Raw genomic sequence first — 19,923 nt, forward strand, 5'->3', positions numbered from 1 at the left:
TGGCGAAACAACCCATAATGTTAATAACTAACAATCGTTTTTAATAAAGGTGTAAGAATACCAGCTTTTTATATACACTTTTCCCATTAAATTAACAAGCTTAAAGATGTGTTTCAGCTCACATGTAGCTATGGAATTCGAAAAACTCATAGGATCTGAATATTAAGTTCTGTTGCGCTAAAAGCAGTAGAGTCATAGTAATACAAAACAAAAAGGAAAATTCAATTTTAAATAATTGTCATTACATAAAAGTAACATAAACATAACATAACAGACCATAAACATAACATAACATAAACATAACAGAAACAAAGTGAAACACAAACCACAAAAATCTACTTCTGTGCATACACGTCATTCCTCAACTCAATGAATTATAAAAACTCATGTTCATCCATACTTTCGCACATCGGTCAAAGTAAGGACCACCTTACATGAATAGAATAGTTACTTGGATAGTCAATACAGTAAACATATCAGAGAGGAGGAAGAGTCAGAGAGGCCATTTTTCCATAAATACGGCCCTGATCATGCTATTGCTTATTTTAGCTCTAAGTCAGAGACAAATTTGAGTTTCATTATCAGATTTTCATGCACTTTGGCGATGTACCACTTACGGGTACCATAAAAAGAATTAAAAATTGAAAACGGAATAGGACGTAATTTTGGCACTGGCGCAATGCACGAACGTACCAGAAATTAAAAATAAACGACACTATGGACAGTGAAATGTTACCTAAGAGAACTAAGAAGGTTCAAAGCAAGCTAAAATTGAAACTTATATTATTTAAAATTCAGACATTAACTACAGATGTGTGTTTCTTTTATCCAGGCCGAAATTTTTGGTACTTTATTTTTATTGATTTGTTAGAACGACACGGCAGTAAGAAAATTGTTTTCGTCCAAACTTTTTTTAACTGTAAAAAAACACCCTGAGCCTTAGCTATTCTACTTTTAACATCTTCACTGCTCCCACCATCTTTACTAATAATACTACCAAGGTAACTGAAGCTCCCAACCTGATCAATCTTTGCATTACCTAATGTCACCTGTTCATCTTCACTTATTCCTAGCTTTAGTGACTTAGTCTTCTTACCATTAATTTTCAAGCCTATTTTAGCACCCTGAACTCGCAAAACCTCTAAAAATTCATTCATTTTGCTCACACTTTCATCTAATATGCTTAATTTATCAGCATAATCTAAGTCCAGGAGCGTTTTTCCTCCCCATTTGATTCCGTGGTCTCCAATTGCCTTTCCTGTGCTCCTTAAGACGAGGTCCATCAAAATGATCCATATAAAGGGGGATAGAACACAACCCTGCTTAACTCCTGATTTAATACAAAACCAATTACTAATCTCATTTCCTACCTTAACCACGGCAGTATTATTCTCGTACATAGCACAAATCACTTTAATGTATTTTTCTGGTATACCATATAACGATAAGACCTTTGTTAACGCTCTTCTATCAACAGAACGGAAAGCCTGCTCATAATCGATAAAACTGAGGAGCAAAGGTGTTTGACAACAAAGGGACTTCTCAATTATTAACCTTAGAGTGAAAACTTCGTCGACACATCCTCTACCTTTTCTAAAACCGCATTATTCTTCCCTCAAAACTTTGTCTACAGCATCTCTCAGTCTATAAAGTATCATATTGCTCAGTAATTTGCTACCTAAAAGTATAGATTATTGCAAAATTCTGACATTGAGGTTACAAGAAGGGGAAGTTCGTTTGTAGCAATAAGAAAAAAAAAATTAAGTTTAACTTTCAGCTGCAGGAGAAGAAAATTAAAGTTTCTATAGAAGACAATAACGAAAAAACAATGAAAAGATTTCTATATTTATCTATATATAAAATATTTATATATAAGTATATTTTATATATAAGTATATTTTATATATAAGTATATATATATATATATATATATATATATATATATATATATATATATATATATATATATATAAATATATATATATATATATATATATATATATATATATATATATATATATATATATATATATATATATATATATATATATATATATATATATATAAAATATATATATATATAATACTTTTATATACAAGTATATGTATAAGCATATATATATATATATATATATATATATATATATATATATATATATATATATATATATATATATATATATATATATATATATATATATATATATATATATATATATATATGTATATATATATATATATATATACATATATATATATATATATATATATATATATATATATATATATATATATATATATATATATATATATATATATATATATATATATATATTTATATATAAGTATATTTATATATAAGCATATTTTTATTAAAATACATTTATTATATATGTTTTTATATTAATATTTTTTATAATTTATTTATGTAATTTATATTTATATATATATTGATATTTATTTTTTTACATTTATATTTATACATATATATAAGACGATAAAAATAGATTTGAAATAGAATCTTTCAAATTGGTAGAAAATTGTATTAAATAGCAATAAAGAAAAACAGAATAGAGCAAATAGATCCGCAATAGAAAGAATAAAAACTAGATAACAAACATATTGCAACAATAGCTATATAACTCAATTATAAGAATTTTTACCCATTCGAAATGGCCAAACCACAGCCAGTCATACCCCCATCTCCTGCAGAAACAGATACTCTAAAATCCCTCCACCAATTACTGGCTATGTAGTTGACTTCCTGGGGATAATTCTATGATACCTTTTCCAACTGATATTATAACAATCAGCTTCGTTATACAAACGTATTCACTTAGAAAAATCGAACATGAAAATACATTTATTTTATTCAATCTTAAATTGATTTATTCTTTCAATTTATTTTACTCTTTAATTTTGTTTTATTTTATTAAACAAATTTATTTTAAAAATCCAAATCATTTTTACCTGTATCTTTCTTCGAAGATCGGCTGTCTAACACTGCCTCAGCTCCAACAACAGCGGGGAATACCAACAATTCTGGATGAGATTCGCCAATTTTTAAAAGCAAATCAGACAAATTTTTCCTCACAATTGAATCTGGATAGGCAAGTCGAGCTAAAAGTTGTGGAGTTATTCGTTTCCATGATGCAGCCGAGGTGGATTTCACACTGAGCTCAAAAACAGAGTTCATTTCCACAGGATGCTTAACAAGCATGTCAAGGATTCGCAGGGTTGCCGTGATATTCTCAGCTTGTGAAGTTTTGAATGCACTAGGCTAAAAACAAAAGAAGATAGACAGATAGATACATACTTAATATAATTAATATTAATAATTAATAATAATAATAATATTAATATTAAATTAATAATATAATAATAAAATAATTAAAAATATAATAATTGAAATTAAATTTTAAATTTAAATTTAAAATTAAATTATTTTAAATTTAAAATTATAATTTAAAATTATTACCAAACTGCTTTGCATTGCACTTCTATTATCTTATATATACTGACCGAGATGCGTGACATGAGACACATGACAGACTGGGACATGTTTTACCCCATGCATATACTGATTATTTGATATAAATAAAGTCGATTGATTGATTGATTGGAAAAACCCCCTTAATTAGGAAGGGAATTTTTTGTCCTTTTAGAGGGAATTTGATAATTCTTTTGATCGAGTCAGTTGTTTTAGGCTTCTTTTGTGCATTGGATTGCAAACTGGGATTTATAATGACCACTAAAATGTTTACATAAAAAAGGGGTGGGGTCATAGATAATGGAAAGTGATGCGCTAGTGCAAGTAGGGAGAGTTTGCGACACAGAGACTAGTGGTCAAGTTCAAATTTTTGTTTTGCGCCCGCAAATAAATAAATGCGAAACGACATATTCGTGCCATGAGAGTTATCGGTCGCAATACGAAAGTTCATATTGAACCCACAATTAATTAAATCTAATATAAATAATATGTTCTCAACTGGGGCTTATACCACTCGCCATCATGACTCTTAGCACTAGGCTAAAAACAAAAGAAGATAGACAGATAGATACATACTTAATATAATTAATATTAATAATTAATAATAATAATAATATTAATATTAAATTAATAATATAATAATAAAATAATTGAAAATATAATAATTAAAATTAAATTTAAAATTTAAAATTATTTTCAAGTTAGAATTAAAAAAATATAATAAAATAATTAAATTAATAATAATATACTAAATTAATAATATAATAATATTAATATTAATAATAGTTAATCATACAGATAGATAATTAATACTTAATACTTAATAGATACATACTTAAGCGCGTGGTATATCACCAAAAAAAAAAACAAAAGAAATAACAAAAGATTAAGCACTATATATTTTTTCAAATTTGAAAAATTTGGTTGAAAAAAGGGTTGCCGTGATATTCTCGGCTTGTGAAGTTTTGAATGCACTAGGCTAAAAACAAAAGAAGATTAGATAGATAGACAGATAGATACATACTTAATATAATTAATATTAATAATTAATAATAATAATAATAATATTAAAATTAAATTAATAATATAATAACAAATTAATTAAAAATATAATAATTAAAATTAAATTTAAAATTTAAAATTATTTTAAATTTAGAATTAAAAAACTATAATAAAATAATTAAATTAATAATAATATACTAAATTAATAATATAATAATATTAATATTAATAATAATTAATCATACAGATAGATAATTAATACTTAATACTTAATAGATACATACTTAAGCGCGTGGTATATCACCAAAAAAAAACACAAACAAAAGAAATAACCAAAGATTAAGCACTATAAGATTATACTATAAGATTAAAGATTATTCAGTATCAATTCAGAGTTCAAAGTGTCAACATCTAAATTGGATATTGCATGGACATTATTAATCCAGTAAGTTTTTTGTGAACAAAATCAAAATTTCGCAATAGGGATTATAGTGACGCATAAGTATGAATCAGTAGTGCTCTTTGACCAGTTTGACTGGTTTTTCCCAGTAAAGGATAATGGATAACAGAGAGTATGTGCATTGCCCGGTAATGAACTTTTTGCAAAACAACTGGGAAGAAGGTATTGAAGAAGCTACTATTATTCAATACGCAATAGACTTTTTTGAATGCGGTGTTATTGCTGATGCGAAAAGCGAATTTTGGGCGAAGGTTGCGCCAAATGATAATTGCCCCCGGCGCATCGGTGCGAAAGCTTCTGCGAACAATGTGAAAGATATTCTTGATTTTATTAAGAAACTGGACTCTGAGGAGGTATCAACTCCGATTTATGTGATCAAGTCTCCAACCGAGGTCCCGGTTTTGCCCGCAGTTGCGTATTCTAGGCTGTCAACAAAGGTGAATCGCCTGGAACAACTACTCAAGGTTGTTGCCACCAAGCTGGATGCTTATGAACTGAATTACCCGCAACTGCCGAAACCTGCAATTCCCGACTCGCATGCTACTATTGTTGTGTCGAACCTTCCATCTACCCTTTCGGACCCAATAAAACGAAAAGATCTGATAGATCAGATCGATGGACACGAATCAATCACTAGCATTCGCCCTGTTCGTGACAAACTGTTTATCAATATAGATAAGTCAGTTGCTGAAGATTTCCGCTTATCGGTGACTAGTGCGTTTACTGGCTCTTCTGCGAAAGTTCTAACCAAGAAGTTTTACGGACTCCTGAAGGGAATCCCGCCTGATTTTGAACTGTCCCACCTGATATCGTGCCCTGGTGTTTCTGGTGCCTCTAGGCTAGGGAAATCGCTTGCAGTAAAACTTGAATTCTCTGATGCAACATCAAGAGTCGAAGCATTTAGATATGGTCTCAAAGTTGGATACGAAATCCTAAGTGTTTATGAGTTCAAAGCGATTCCCCGGTGCTGTAACAATTGCCGATCCCCTGACCATCTCCAGTCGTCTTGTCCCAGTGTTACACCAAAATGTGCGCGATGTGCCGGTCCTCATGTTTCAGATAGAGACTCGCCTTGCAATTTGTCACCTAAGTGCGCAAACTGTGGAGGTGATCATGTTTCGTTTAGCCTCACTTGCCCTAAATTGAAAGCAATTGTCAGTCGCAAGTTACCGAAAACAAACTAATGTCTGAATCAGTATCACTCGTGTCCTTCAATATTAATGGGACAAAAAACAAGGACCTGACCATTGATGAACTGTACAGTAAGTTTGACATTGTATGCTTTCAGGAACATCTTTTGACCGCAACGAGTGTTAATTTCCTGCGCCGCAGTTCCGCCCACTTTGTTTTCACAACAAATGCTAAATCTACTTTTGGAAGGCCTTCAGGGGGTTTAGCATGTATTATAAAACAAAAGCTCAGTTTTCTGTCCCCGTCATGCTATTTCTCTGATGAACATTTATTGGCTATAAGACTTGGTAAAACCGTATTGATAAACACTTACCTGCCTCACGATGGGAAGAATATGACATCGCTTAATAAATTCTCCAAAGCATGCTCTAGTTTGAAAACTCTCCTTCAAAGTATAAGCAAAAATGGGTACGAATTTATTATTATTGGAGATATGAACACTGATGTAAAACGTGATTCTGCTCGTACTGTGAACCTACTTGATTGTCTCCCTGATTACAGAATAATTGCGAAGGATCTACCCTTCTCGTATGTGCATAATTCCGGCAGCTTATCGGATATTGATCACGTGATTTGTTCCCCGTTCATTACATCTTCAACAGTGCATGTCCACGAAGATGAGCAAGATATTGATCACCTTCCTTTATCGCTATGCTTTTCGATTAGAAAAGATAGTACTGACCAGGCTTGTGCTCCTGCCTCTAAATGGTTTGTGCGGAGTAATTGGAAAAATGTTAATATACCATTATATATTTCAACCCTGGCCATTCTCCTTGGTTCTTTACGTGTACCTTTTCATCTACTCCAGCTGAGTGTTAGTCCTACTAAAAGTAATTACGATCTGAATCATTATTACAACCAAATCGTGTGGTGTTTAAAACGCGCTGAGGAGGTTGCTGTCCCTCAAGAGCGAGCGAGGAAAAGTACAAGGAAACCAATCTGGTCGTGTGACCCTGAGCTGAAAAGTGTGAAAAATAAAGCCAAATTGTGGCTGCGTATATGGGTTGCTAACGGTCGACCATTAGCTGGGAATGTGTTTGAAATAAAACAAAAAACTAAGCGTGAGTTTAAGAAATGTCTGCGATCGAGCCGTTACAAAGGGTTAGAATATCCTACCAATAAGAAAGAATGGGACAAAGTGATTAATTCAGCTAATTTAAATAACTCGGCAAATCCTAATTGCCCCATTACGCCTTCTGCATGGTCTGACCACTATTCAGTTATATTTTCCAAATTGAATTATGCAGTGCACGCGCTTTATTCGAAACTGCTTGATTCGGTTCTCCCGCCTTCCCTGACTCAGGCACAAGTTATTCCCGTTTCAGTTGACGCTGTAATTGCATCTGTTAAGAAATTGAAATCAAGTTCTCTTGATATTGACGGTATCAGTGCTTGTCATCTAAAAATAAATTGCCCGTCTTTGTTTTTCCATTTACAGTTGTTTTTCCAAATGTGCCTTTGTTGTTCCCTCGTTCCTGACAGCTTTTTGTGTGGAACTGTCACTTCTGTACTTAAACGAGGTAAGACTCCTTTGGATTGTTCTTCTTACAGGCCTATCACGGTTGCTTGTAATTTTAGTAAAATCCTTGAACACATCCTACTTCCTTTCATAAGTATGAATGCTAATTTCGGGGAGAATCAGTTTGGTTTTCGGTCTGGCATCGGGTGCCAGCACGCTCACCGTGCTCTTGCTTTCCTTCTTAAAGATGCTTCGGCTAAAGGGTATGGTCTTCATATTTGTGCTCTTGATCTTTCTAAGGCTTTTGATAGTGTTGTACATAGTCAGGCTCTTTACTCTCTTTATAGTCACGGTATTAACCTTTCAGTTATTTTTCTTCTAAAGTTTTGGTATAGTAATTCTTATCTTCGAATTAAAACTAATGGTGCCCTTTCATCTTCTAATGTTCTTGTTCGTCGGGGCGTACGGCAGGGTGGAGTGTTATCTCCTAGTATTTTCAAATTTTGTATCTCTGGTATTCTTGAGAATATTTCTTCTATGTGTTTTGTTGGTTTGAGTCATATTTCTTACCTTGCTTATGCTGATGACATTCTTCTAATTAGCCGGTCTAAACTCAGTCTATCGCAGATGGTTCATAAAGTTTCTTCTTCTTTTACTAAAATCGGTCTTTCGCTTAATGTTGATAAATGTGAGTATCTTTCTTTCAATGTTCCCTCTTCTCCTAGGCCTCTAATTTTTCAAAATTTTTCTATCCCTCATGTAGATTCGATCCGGTGGTTGGGTATTACACTTACAAAAAATCTTAAAACTCTTCGGGAGCGTGCTGTCTGGGATGCTAGAGTGAAAATCCAGATTGGTTACTCTAAAATGGTAGCCAATCGAGGGAAATACAATCGTATTGCCCTTGGTAAGCTTTATTCTACTTTTTCCGATCATTCTGTTCTTTACCTTTCTGGGCTTTACCCTATATTTAAGAAAAAAGACATTAGCGATATTCGATCCTCTTATTTCCGTTTCTGTAAATTTCTTCTCTATCTTCCTCTGTGGTATAAGAATCGAAAGATAATCAAAAAGTTCCATCTTCCGAACATTACTGAGAAGCTGACTGATCTACACAAAAAGCTCTCAGAAACGGCGTATCGGCGTTTGTCGCCTCACCACGGTCTGATCCGTTTGTATGATTAATGTCTATTGTTGACTCTCGTTTTTTTGTTATTTGTTTTTTTATTTGTTATTTGTTTTCCGTTTTTCTTCAAGTTTTTACTCCACTATTTATCTTTTTGATGTAAGTGGGTTAGAAATAAATATCATTATTATTATTATTACTATATATTTTTTCAAATTTTGGATTTTTTTTATTCCCACTTATGCCATTTGTTCATTCTCTGAACGGTTGTTATGAAATCAAATGTCAGGTGAGGATCTCTCTACCGGTAACGAAGCAAGATAACAGCGATGGATCAGCTGAGTTTCTTCAACAACAAAAACAGCTGTTAATTACACATTTATGAAAATAGAATGAATAAAGATGAAATTCTTATTTACTTTACAGTTTCTTTATTTTTTAGTTGATAAAAGAAAGTTAGTCCGTTTAAGGGTAAATTTCTACAATCCTGGGGTAGCCTGGAAGTCTTGTCAAAAAAGAAAAAGAGACAGATTAATGCTACCCATGCAATTAACGACTTTCCTTGTTTTTCAAGATTAGAGACTCAACTTACAGTGCGCGGTTTTCGATCTTGGTGATTCCAACGGTGTGCTTTTTCATTTTTCTAATTACGCTCTTTATGTGGGTAAATTAGAATTATTTTGTAAGATGGATTTTAACGAATATTTTTTTTAACTCTATAATTCTTAAAACAACACTTATCCACTGATTAAAACTAAAAGAGAAGATTGAACTTATAGTACCTGATTATCTGACATTAGCAAGTCGATGTGACTTGAATAAGACTGAATTTAAACATTGAAGTAGATAGAATTTATAGTAACTGATCATCTATTTATAGCAACTCGAAGTGGCTTGAATAAGACTGAACTTACAAGTTGAAGTAGATTGAATTTTTAGTAACTGATTATCTATTTATAGCAACTCGAAGTGGCTTGAGTAAGACTGAACTTACAACTCGAAGTAGATTGAATTTATAGTAACTGATCATCTAATTATAGCAACTCGAAGTGGCTTGAGTAAGACTGAACTTACAACTCGAATTAGATTGAATTTATAGCACCTGATCATCTAACTTTAGCAACTCGAAGTGGCTTGAAAAACACTGAATTTACAACTTGAAGTAGATTGAATTTATAGTAACTGATCATCTAACTTCGGCAACTCGAAGTAGCTTAAATAAGACTAAATTTACTATTCGAAGTAGATTGAATTTATAGTAACTGATCATCTATTTATAGCAACTCGAAGTGGCTTGAATAAGACTGAATTTATAGTAATTGATCATCTAATTATATCAACCCGAAGTGGCTGGATTAAGACTGAATTTAAAACTCGAAGTAGATTGAATAGGACTCAATTTAAAACTCGGAGTAGATTGACAGTAACAGACCATCTAGCTTCGGTGACTCGAAGTAGCTTGAACAAGAGTGAATTTACTACTCGAAGTAGATCAAATTTACAGTACCTGATCATCTAACTTCAGAAACTCGAAGTAGCTTCCAACAGCTTGTCGATAGTAACCAAACACTCGATTCCTTGCTAGTTCCCAAATATTGACAACGGCCTCAAGGATATTTGGATTGGCCTTGAAACTCTCAAATGAAGATAATTTGCACTGAACATAATCAGATGACAAAACATTGCTTTTATAATCCAATGTGTGCGGCTTGGATAGAACTTGAAGTATCTAGAACGATTAAAAAGAACTATATAAAAACAATTACTATAAGAAAAAAAGAAAAGAATAAAAAATGAAAGCCCATAGAAAGCAAGAAACAGACTTTATCGGCTATTACCAATATATGTACAGCATATGTACCAGTATATGTACAGCAAAAAAACACGAAAATAAACATTCTCCTTTTCCAATTCACAGTACATTGAGTTTATATATATATCTATTAAACAAAAATTCTCATTTTATCACAAATTTCAAATTATTGATCAAGAGTTTGCTGTTAGACCAATTGCTAGATCACAATGATTGACCTATATCGTGCTCTATCGCAACTAGATCTAGGAGTTAAACGTTATTACACGTTCAAAATTGTGGATCCAGAGGTTGCTGTTGCTAGACGCATTCCTAAATTGCAAAGTTTTTGTGCTGGATCGAGCAATTATCGGACTTTATCGCAACTAGATCAAGGAATTAATATATTACACATTTAACATTTTGGATCTAGAGGTAGCCATTGCTAGAGATTTTAAATAAGAGTATATACGTTTAAAAAATCTTTTTTCACAGTGATTCTAAAAATTCAAAAAGTCTGTAAAGTTACCCACCGAAAGTTAGGTCAGAAAGTCAGAAAATATATTGAAATTTCAAATAAAAAGGGGCTCCCAAAAAGGAAAGTGATGTTAATGGAAGTCATATCATCAAATTCAGCATGCCAAAGAACCATGCTGCATAGCTTTCAAGCCTTTTTCCGCAACAATGCAAAATTTTGCAGCATTCAAGTCCCTGCATTCACTCTTTCTCACTCACTCTTTTTCACTCACTCACTCTTTTTCACTTCACTCAGTCACTCTGCGCTCACTCTTTTTATCTCTTTCTGTCTGAAAGAGATAAAAAAAGAAAGTTACTTCTATAGCAAGAACATCAGGGCATTTGCGTACATCTTATTTCGTGTATTCCAGTATTTACTTTTTAACCTCCATGGTAAACAGTAGAAGGTGTATTTATGTATTTATTGACATGTTCGGCATTACGATTATGTAACCATTTTTTCTCTTTAATGAGAAATCCAAAATCTATCGAGTGACGCGTATTGTCTGTCACCAATATCGCATAGATCTTTTAAGGTGATTAAGCTAGAACGCCAATTTTTGATTTTATATATTTATAGAGCCCCATTTTATATATATATATATATATATATATATATATATATATATATATATATATATATATATATATATATATATATATATATATATATATATATATACATATATATATATATATATATATATATATATATATATATATATATATATACATATATATGGTATGTGTTGACAAATATTTTTCCAAAATCACTAAGACGGTTGCAATAAGACGCCAACTTTCTATTTTAGGCAAAAAAATCGTGGAAAAACCCTTTAATTTTTCTTTTTTTTTATTTCATCTGTGTTGCTTTGACAGAAAAATAACTATACATACATAAATACTTGTGTTCTGCACACAAATTTTGAAATAAATTTTAAATTAACTTACTTCTGCATTTTTGTCACCAGGAAGACTCTCAATCTCAGCAATGATTGGTTTCAAATCCTGATTGTTCAGAAAGGTAAAATCACTCGATGACAAAACTCTATCATCGATTTTTAGTTTTCAGTTTTCACATCTTTTTATGTCAAAAACTTTGTTATGGAATTTTCGGTTTTCACGCCAACTTAACATTTTACAAGTTGCTCAATTATGAAATGCTGCCCATGTTTTGGTGTATAAGCTATCGGTTTCCAAAAATCACTACGATGACGAAAGGTGACTGCGTGTAACCGCCAATTTTCGATTTTTTGGGCTAAGAATCTTTAATTAATTTTATTTTTTGAATTATTTGATCATATTATATATTATAATATATAATATTATATATTATATACATAATACTTATAATATGATCTGCTGGATCATATTATAAGTAAAAGTACTCTTTATTTAGCTCATTCTGCTTTTCTAGGTACTCTCCCACCGCCCCTGCAGCAGTTTTTTTCACGGACAGGCTCAGGTAGGTACTTTTCTTCTTTACGTAATTCTTCTCGACGATTTATTTTACCAAAACGATCTTCTTCAGCAGCCCAGAGGTCTCCTATATATCAATCAATTCTATTATGGAACTCCATCCCTTCGGATGTCCCTCTTTTTCTTTCTGCAAAGGTATTATTTCTTCGGGTCTTTCCAGTTCAATAATTTTTCTCTCTCTTTATCAATTCTATCCTAATTTGTATGTCTCTTCTCTTCTTTTAAAAATCGTTTTCAGCTATATGTTACATCTCCTTCTTAATCTTCTATCTGTCAAATATCCTTTTTGTTCAATGTCCTTGTCTTGTTCCAGTGTTTTTTTGGTTTTTTTGTATATATTTTATAAAAAAGTGTTTTATTCTTGTTCTCTGTGGTCCATTACAAGCAAAGCTTCTTGGGCCTAGTAACCGCTTTAATTTGTAATAGTTTTTTCTTTTAGTTTCAATAAATTGATTGATTGATTGATTGAATTCCATCTGTGTTGCTTCAACGGAAAACAAAATTATACACATAAATGATTACGTCACTGTACATAATTTTGAAATAAATTTTAAATTAACTTACTTCAGCGTTTTCATTTGCAGGAAGACTCTCAATCTCAGCACTGACTGCTTTCATATCCTGATCATTCAGAATTGTTAAATCGGACGATGACGAAACCCTAATTCCATGACCATAACACCAATCGCCATACCTCTTCCATGCTTTCGCGTTCTCTTGCACGTCTCTGATCCCAGCCTGCAGGATCTGACCTATACAAGCATCACCTTCGTCCATTTGCCCTATCAATTGAACGGTAGGGAGACCCCCAATAAGTGATGCCATGGCTTCTTGCATATATGTATTCCCTGAGTTTAGTAAGTGTTTATTAGATCCAAGCCATTTTGAGAGTTGAATTAAGGAGCTGATGTAAATGTTTTTGATGGAGGCTTCTTCTACCTCTAATGCTGATTCTAGTCTTAGCATATTGCTGATTCCAAAAGACAAAATATGTCGACGAAGTTCAATACATGTTTGGGAAAGCAATGTAACTGAGGGAACTATTTCTCCTGACCTGTAAAATAGAAAAGACATCATTAAATGTTATATTTGTTGAAAGCATTATTTTTTAGAGAATATGTATATTTTTTTAAACATTTTGGGTTTTTTCCCTCTCATAATTAACTATTAAGATTCCAGCTCAAAGCCCTTGATTCGGACTCAATCAAGGAATAAAACACAAACATTCAATTCACATTCTAAATAACTCTAAATAAGCTCCCAAATCAAAAATCAATATTCTTTTTTTTTAAATCCACCAACAAAATAACAGACAATATTTTGTCCAATGATGCCATTTTCAATTTTCAAATTTAATTACACAAAAAATTTCGATTCATATAAATCCCCCCCTGAATCCTCAATGGAAAGGATCTTGGTCACTCAGTGAGATAAATTTTTGACAACAAAACTATAGTAGCCAAACCTTTATGAAGTGACTAAGCTAAGAAACCGTACATTTTGATTTTCCCTAATTATTTTTTTCGGATTTCCAGAATGAGGCAGATTTTTTATTCACCTTTTTGTTTTAGCTTTTCCTGTGTAAATAGGGCAATTGGTCATATAGTTGAATATTTGCTTAGATTTTACTTTAGCCACTGTCTTCAAAAAATTCTTTATTCCGTATAACTTCGCGTTTTTAAATTGCATGCTTGTTTGTACTGTTACTCCTATCTAAATTATGCATTACTTCTCATATTATTGACTAAAATTATTTAGAGGAATCTGAAACTCATCGAGTTTCTTGAATCATGAAAATTTTTACCAATGCTGTGAGCAAAGCTCAAATAAAACTTTTTGCAACAAACCCCCAACCCATTTATTACTTGATTACAAGCGCTAAATAATCGGCATACATAGTTACAGAGGACTTGTAGCTCCTGGATAATTGACGGATAATTTATCTTTATGGCTAAAAAGATGAATAAAATACATTTTTTTTTCCATTTCCCCCTGGCAAATTTCTCCCTTAACTGAACTTACTGAAAATCTCCTTGAAGAAAAGTTTCTTTTTTCTTTTGGCTAGATGGAAAATTTATTTTTATGGGTAATAAGATGGTTAAGATACTATTTTTTCCATTTCCCCCGGGATATTTCTGTCTGGATTGGACTTACTGAAAAGCTCTTTGAGGAAAAATTTATTTTCTCCTTTGCCTAGATGGAAAATTTATTTTTATGGCTAATAAGATGGCTAAGATACTATTTTTTTCCATTCCCCCCGGGATATTTCTGTCTGGATTGGACTTACTGAAAAGCTCTTTGAGGAAAAGTTTATTTTCTCCTTTGCCTAGATGGATAATTTATCTTTATGGCTAATAAGATGGTTAAGATACTATTTTTTCCATTTCCCCCGGGATATTTCTCTCTGGATTGGACTTACTGAAAAGCTCTTTGAGGAAAAGTTTATTTTTTCCTTTGACTAGATGGATAATTTATCTTTATGGCTAAAAAGATGGCTAAAATAGCATTTTTTCCCATTTCCCAAGGCAAATTTCTCCCTTAATAGGACTTAATGAAAAGCTTCTTGAAGATAATTTTTTTTTCAATAGGTGGATAATTTATCTTTGTGGGTTTAAAGATGGCTAAGATACTAATTTTTCCATTTCCCCCAGAAAATTTCTCCCTTAACTAAACTTACTGAAAATCTCCTTGAAGAAAAGTTTTTTTTTTGGCTGGATGGAAAATTTATTTTTATGGCTAAAAAATAGCTAAGATACTATTTTTTCCATTTCCCCCGGGATATTTCTCCCTTAATTGGACTTACTGAAAAGCTCCTTGAGAAAATGTTTATTTTTTCCTTTGACTAGATGGATAATTTATCTTTATGGCTAAAAAGATGGATAAAAAAGCATTCTTTCCCATTTCCAAAGGCAAATTTCTCCCTTAATAGGACTTAATGAAAAGCTCCTTGAAGATATTTTTTTTATAGATTGATAATTTATCTCTGTGGGTTTAAATATGGCTAAGATACCATTTTTCCCATTTCCCCCGGAAAATTTCTCCCTTAACTGAACTTACTGAAAAGCTCCTTGACGTGAGCTTCAATCAACCCTTTAATCTTGATCAAACTCATTTTTTACTTTAATTTTGGATTCGGGTTTTGAAGTGTCTGATGTGAGTTATCTGTTAAATGCATTCTAACACAGTTTGGTCATTCTTTGCTTGATTTTGGTTTTCATTAAGCGAAAAAAAAGTATATGGAAATGTCGTGGGTCTAAGGAGTGATACAAAATGAGAAACAGCTTCATAATGTATAATTCTTTAATTGTTGAATCTTTCAGCAAATAGCATTATTCTATCATTAATCAAATAAACTCCCGTTTGGATATTTGAATTTGACTTTCCGAGTTTTGAGGTGTTTCTTCCATGGCTACTGCCAAGTGACTGACTCAATACTTGATCAAAATGAACATACACGGTCAACCAACCCCATCAACCACTAGAGTCACTCAAACTTTCTATCAATCACAATTAATTGTTTTATTCAAGCACAGTACAGGCAACAGATGGTCAATCATGCTTGAGCCAATCAATTGAAATAAGGTTTTGATCAGAATGATTGTAACGTTTTGTTCTGAACGTTAGGTCATTTTGTCTGTAACATTTTTTACGTTTTTAACGTTTGGTTGATTTGCCTGTAACATTTTGTACGTTTGCAATATTTTGTTCTATACCTTATGCTGTTTCGTCTGTAACGTTTTTTACGCTTGTAACGTTTTGTTTTGTACGTTTGATTTTTAAGCTGCAACATTTTGTACGTTCGTAACGTATTGTTTTGTACCTTAGGTTGTTTTTGTTTGTAACATTTGTTTTGTACGTCAGGTTGTTTTGTCTGTAACCATCTATACGTTTGTAACGTTTGCTGTGTATGTTTGGTTGTTTTGTCTGTAACGTGGGCAGTGCCAAATAGCCTCGGAATCTATATAGCATTTTGGGTTAAGTAAGTTTATGTACGTTGTGGAAAAGTCAATTCAGCAGCAGCAAAACGGAGTTTTTGGTGAGCAATCAATAAATCTCGAAAATAAATTAATAAACATTTCCTAGAATGCCTTTAACGCTTGATCAGAGCCTTGAGTCTCCATATCCATTGCACTTTATTAATTTTCGAACTGTTTGCTTATGATGATTATGGTGATTTTAGACTATGATCATGATGATTTAATCTACTTTTACACTAAGTTGGTGTGAAAGGACTTATTTAAGTCAGAAAGCTCATTCTTCACGTAATGTAACCGAACCAACTAGCGCGGAAAATTACGTGCCAAGTGTGAAAGGCGCTTTACTCATTAAGGGCTGTACTTTCTTGGAGAGGAATATCAGCTTTTGCTTTGACTACATAGATAAGTCATTAATGTTATACCGCTTTCTGTCACAGTTCCTTACCTATTTCTCGCTTAATAAAATAAATGAATAACAAATGAATTTACAAATAGAGAATTTTAGTTCCTTGTAATTATTATAAACGATTATTAAATTAATAATTTAATCAATGATATGCTCATGTAAATTAATAACCAATAGACCTACTCATTGATGGCTTTCGTTCTTTGAAGAAGAATATAGGCTTTCTTATAGGCAAGATGAACAATTGGCCTTCAGCTCAACGAATAAAGCTAAGGCGCTGCTTTCTGCCACAGTTCTCTGACCCATTCCTAACTTAATTAAAAAAATAGTTGACATACTAATTAAGAACTTTAATTCCACTGAAGAAGAATATCAGCTTTCCTTTAGCTAGATGAGCAATTGGCCATCAATGCAACAAACACAGCTATAGTACTTGGTTTCTGCAACAGTTCTATGACCCGTTCCTCACTTAATTAAACAAAAAAAAATCAGTGGACCTACTAATTAAGAGCTTTAATTACATTGAAGAAGAATATCAGCTTTCCTTTGGCTAGGTGAACAATTGGCTATCAATACAACGAACAAAGCTAAAGTACTGCTTTCTGCCACAGTTCTTTGACCCGTTCCTCACTTAATTAAAGGGGGAAAAAATAAGTGGACCTACTCATTGAGAGCTTTAACTACATTGAAGAAGAATATCAGCTCTCCTTTGGCTAGGTGAACAATTGGCCATCAATGCAACGAACAAAGCTAAGGCGCTGCTTTCTGCCACAGTTCTCTAGCCCATTTCTCACTTAATCAAAGAAAAAAAAAATTAGTGGACATACTCATTAAGAGCTGAAGAAGAATATCAGCTTTCCTTTAGCTAGATGAACAATTGGCCATCAATGCAACGAAAAAAGCTAAAGTGCCACTTTCTGCCATAGTTCTCTGACCCGTTCCTCACTTAATTAAAGAGAAAAAAATCAGTGGACCTACTCATTAAGAGCTTTAATTACATTGAAGAAGAATATCAGCTTTCCTTTGGCTAGGTGAACAATTGGCCATCAATACAACGAACAAAGCTAAAGTACTGCTTTCTGCCACAGTTCTGTGACCCGTTCCTCACTTAATTATAGGGGGAAAAAATCAGTGGACCTACTCATAGAGAGCTTTAATGACATTGAAGAAGAATATCAGCTCTCCTTTGGCTAGGTGAACAATTGGCCATCAATGCAACGAACAAAGCTAAGGCGCTGCTTTCTGCCACAGTTCTCTAGCCCATTTCTCACTTAATCAAAGAAAAAAAAATCAGTGGACATACTCATTAAGAGCTTTAATTCCAATGAAGAAGAATATCAGCTTTCCTTTAGCTAGATGAACAATTGGCCATCAATGCAACGAAAAAAGCTAAAGTGCCGCTTTCTGCCATAGTTCTCTGACCCGTTCCTCACTTAATTAAAGGGAAAAAAATCAGTGGACCTACTCATTAAGAGCTTTAATTACACTGAAGAAGAATATCAGCTTTCCTTTGGCTAGGTGAACAATTGGCCATCAATACAACGAACAAAGCTAAAGTACTGCTTTCTGCCACAGTTCTGTGACCCGTTCCTCACTTAATTAAAGGGGGGGAAAATCAGTGGACCTACTCATTGAGAGCTTTAATTACATTGAAGAAGAATATCAGCTCTCCTTTGGCTAGGTGAACAACTGGCCATCGATACTATGACCAAAGCTAAAGTTCCGATTTCTGCCTCAGTTCTCTGACCTATTCCCAACTTAATTCCCCACTTAATTAAATAAATAATCAATAAAAGTACTCATCGAGGGCATTAATTCCCTGACAAAGAATATTAGCTTCTTTTGCTAGATAGACAATTGGCCAGCTTTCTGACATAGTGCTGCTTTCTGCCTCAGTTCTCTGACCTATTCCCTACTTAATTCCCCACTTAATTAAATAAATAATCAATAAAAGTACTCATCGAGGGCATTAATTCCCTGACAAAGAATATTAGCTTCTTTTGCTAGATAGACAATTGGCCAGCGTTCTGACATAGTGCTGCTTTCTGCCTCAGTTCTCTGACCTATTCCCTACTTAATTCCCCACTTAATTAAATAAATAATCAATAAAAGTACTCATCGAGGGCATTAATTCCCTGACAAAGAATATTAGCTTTTTTTGCTAGATAGACAATTGGCCAGCTTTCTGACATAGTGCTGCTTTCTGCCTCAGTTCTCTGACCTATTCCCTACTTAATTCCCCACTTAATTAAATAAATAATCAATAAAAGTACTCATCGAGGGCATTAATTCCCTGACAAAGAATATTAGCTTTTTTTGCTAGATAGACAATTGGCCAGCTTTCTGACATAGTGCTGCTTTCTGCCTCAGTTCTCTGACCTATTCCCTACTTAATTCCCCACTTAATTAAATAAATAATCAATAAAAGTACTCATCAAGGGCATTAATTCCCTGACAAAGAATATTAACTTTTTTTGCTAGATAGACAATTGACCATCAATACTACGAGCAAAGGTAAAGTGCCACTTTCTACGTTCTCTGACCCATTCCCCACTTACTTAAATAAATAATCAAAAGACTTACTCGTTGAGGGAATTAATTCTCTGTCAAAGGATATTAGCTTTTCTTTGGCTAGGTGGACAATTAGCCATCAATACTACGAACATAGCTAAAGTACCGCTTTCTGCCAATGTTCTCTGACCCGTTCCTCACTTATAGACTTACTCATTGAGATTATTAATTTCCTGACAAAGGATATTAGCTTTCTTTGGCTAGATGGACAATTGGCCATCAATTCAACGAAAAAAGCTAAAGTGCCACTTTCTGCCACTATTCTCTGACCCATTCCTCACCTAAATCATTAAATAATCAATAAACTTACTCATTGAGGGCAGTAATTCCCTGACAAAGGGTATTAGCTTTTCTTTGGTTAGATGGACAATTGGCCGTCCATGCTATGAGTAAAGCTAAAGTAGCGCTTCTTGTCACTGTTCTCTGACCTATTCCTCACTTAGTTAAATAAATA

At 32.8% G+C, this 19,923-nt stretch overlaps 1 protein-coding gene across 1 annotated transcript in view; it reads right to left on the reverse strand.

Annotated features, from left to right (window-relative positions):
- The window catches only part of LOC136039527 (serine/threonine-protein kinase SMG1-like), a gene marked incomplete in the record, with an annotated part of 282,681 nt that overhangs the window by 203,181 nt on the left and 59,577 nt on the right, over positions 1–19,923 (reverse strand). The window contains 3 exon segments of the mRNA XM_065723331.1: positions 2,971–3,280; positions 10,236–10,457; positions 13,080–13,569. Of these exon segments, the coding sequence (XP_065579403.1) occupies positions 2,971–3,280; positions 10,236–10,457; positions 13,080–13,569 (1,022 nt within the window).

Source organism: Artemia franciscana, chromosome 19, assembly GCF_032884065.1.
Source record: "Artemia franciscana chromosome 19, ASM3288406v1, whole genome shotgun sequence".
NCBI lineage: Eukaryota > Metazoa > Arthropoda > Branchiopoda > Anostraca > Artemiidae > Artemia > Artemia franciscana.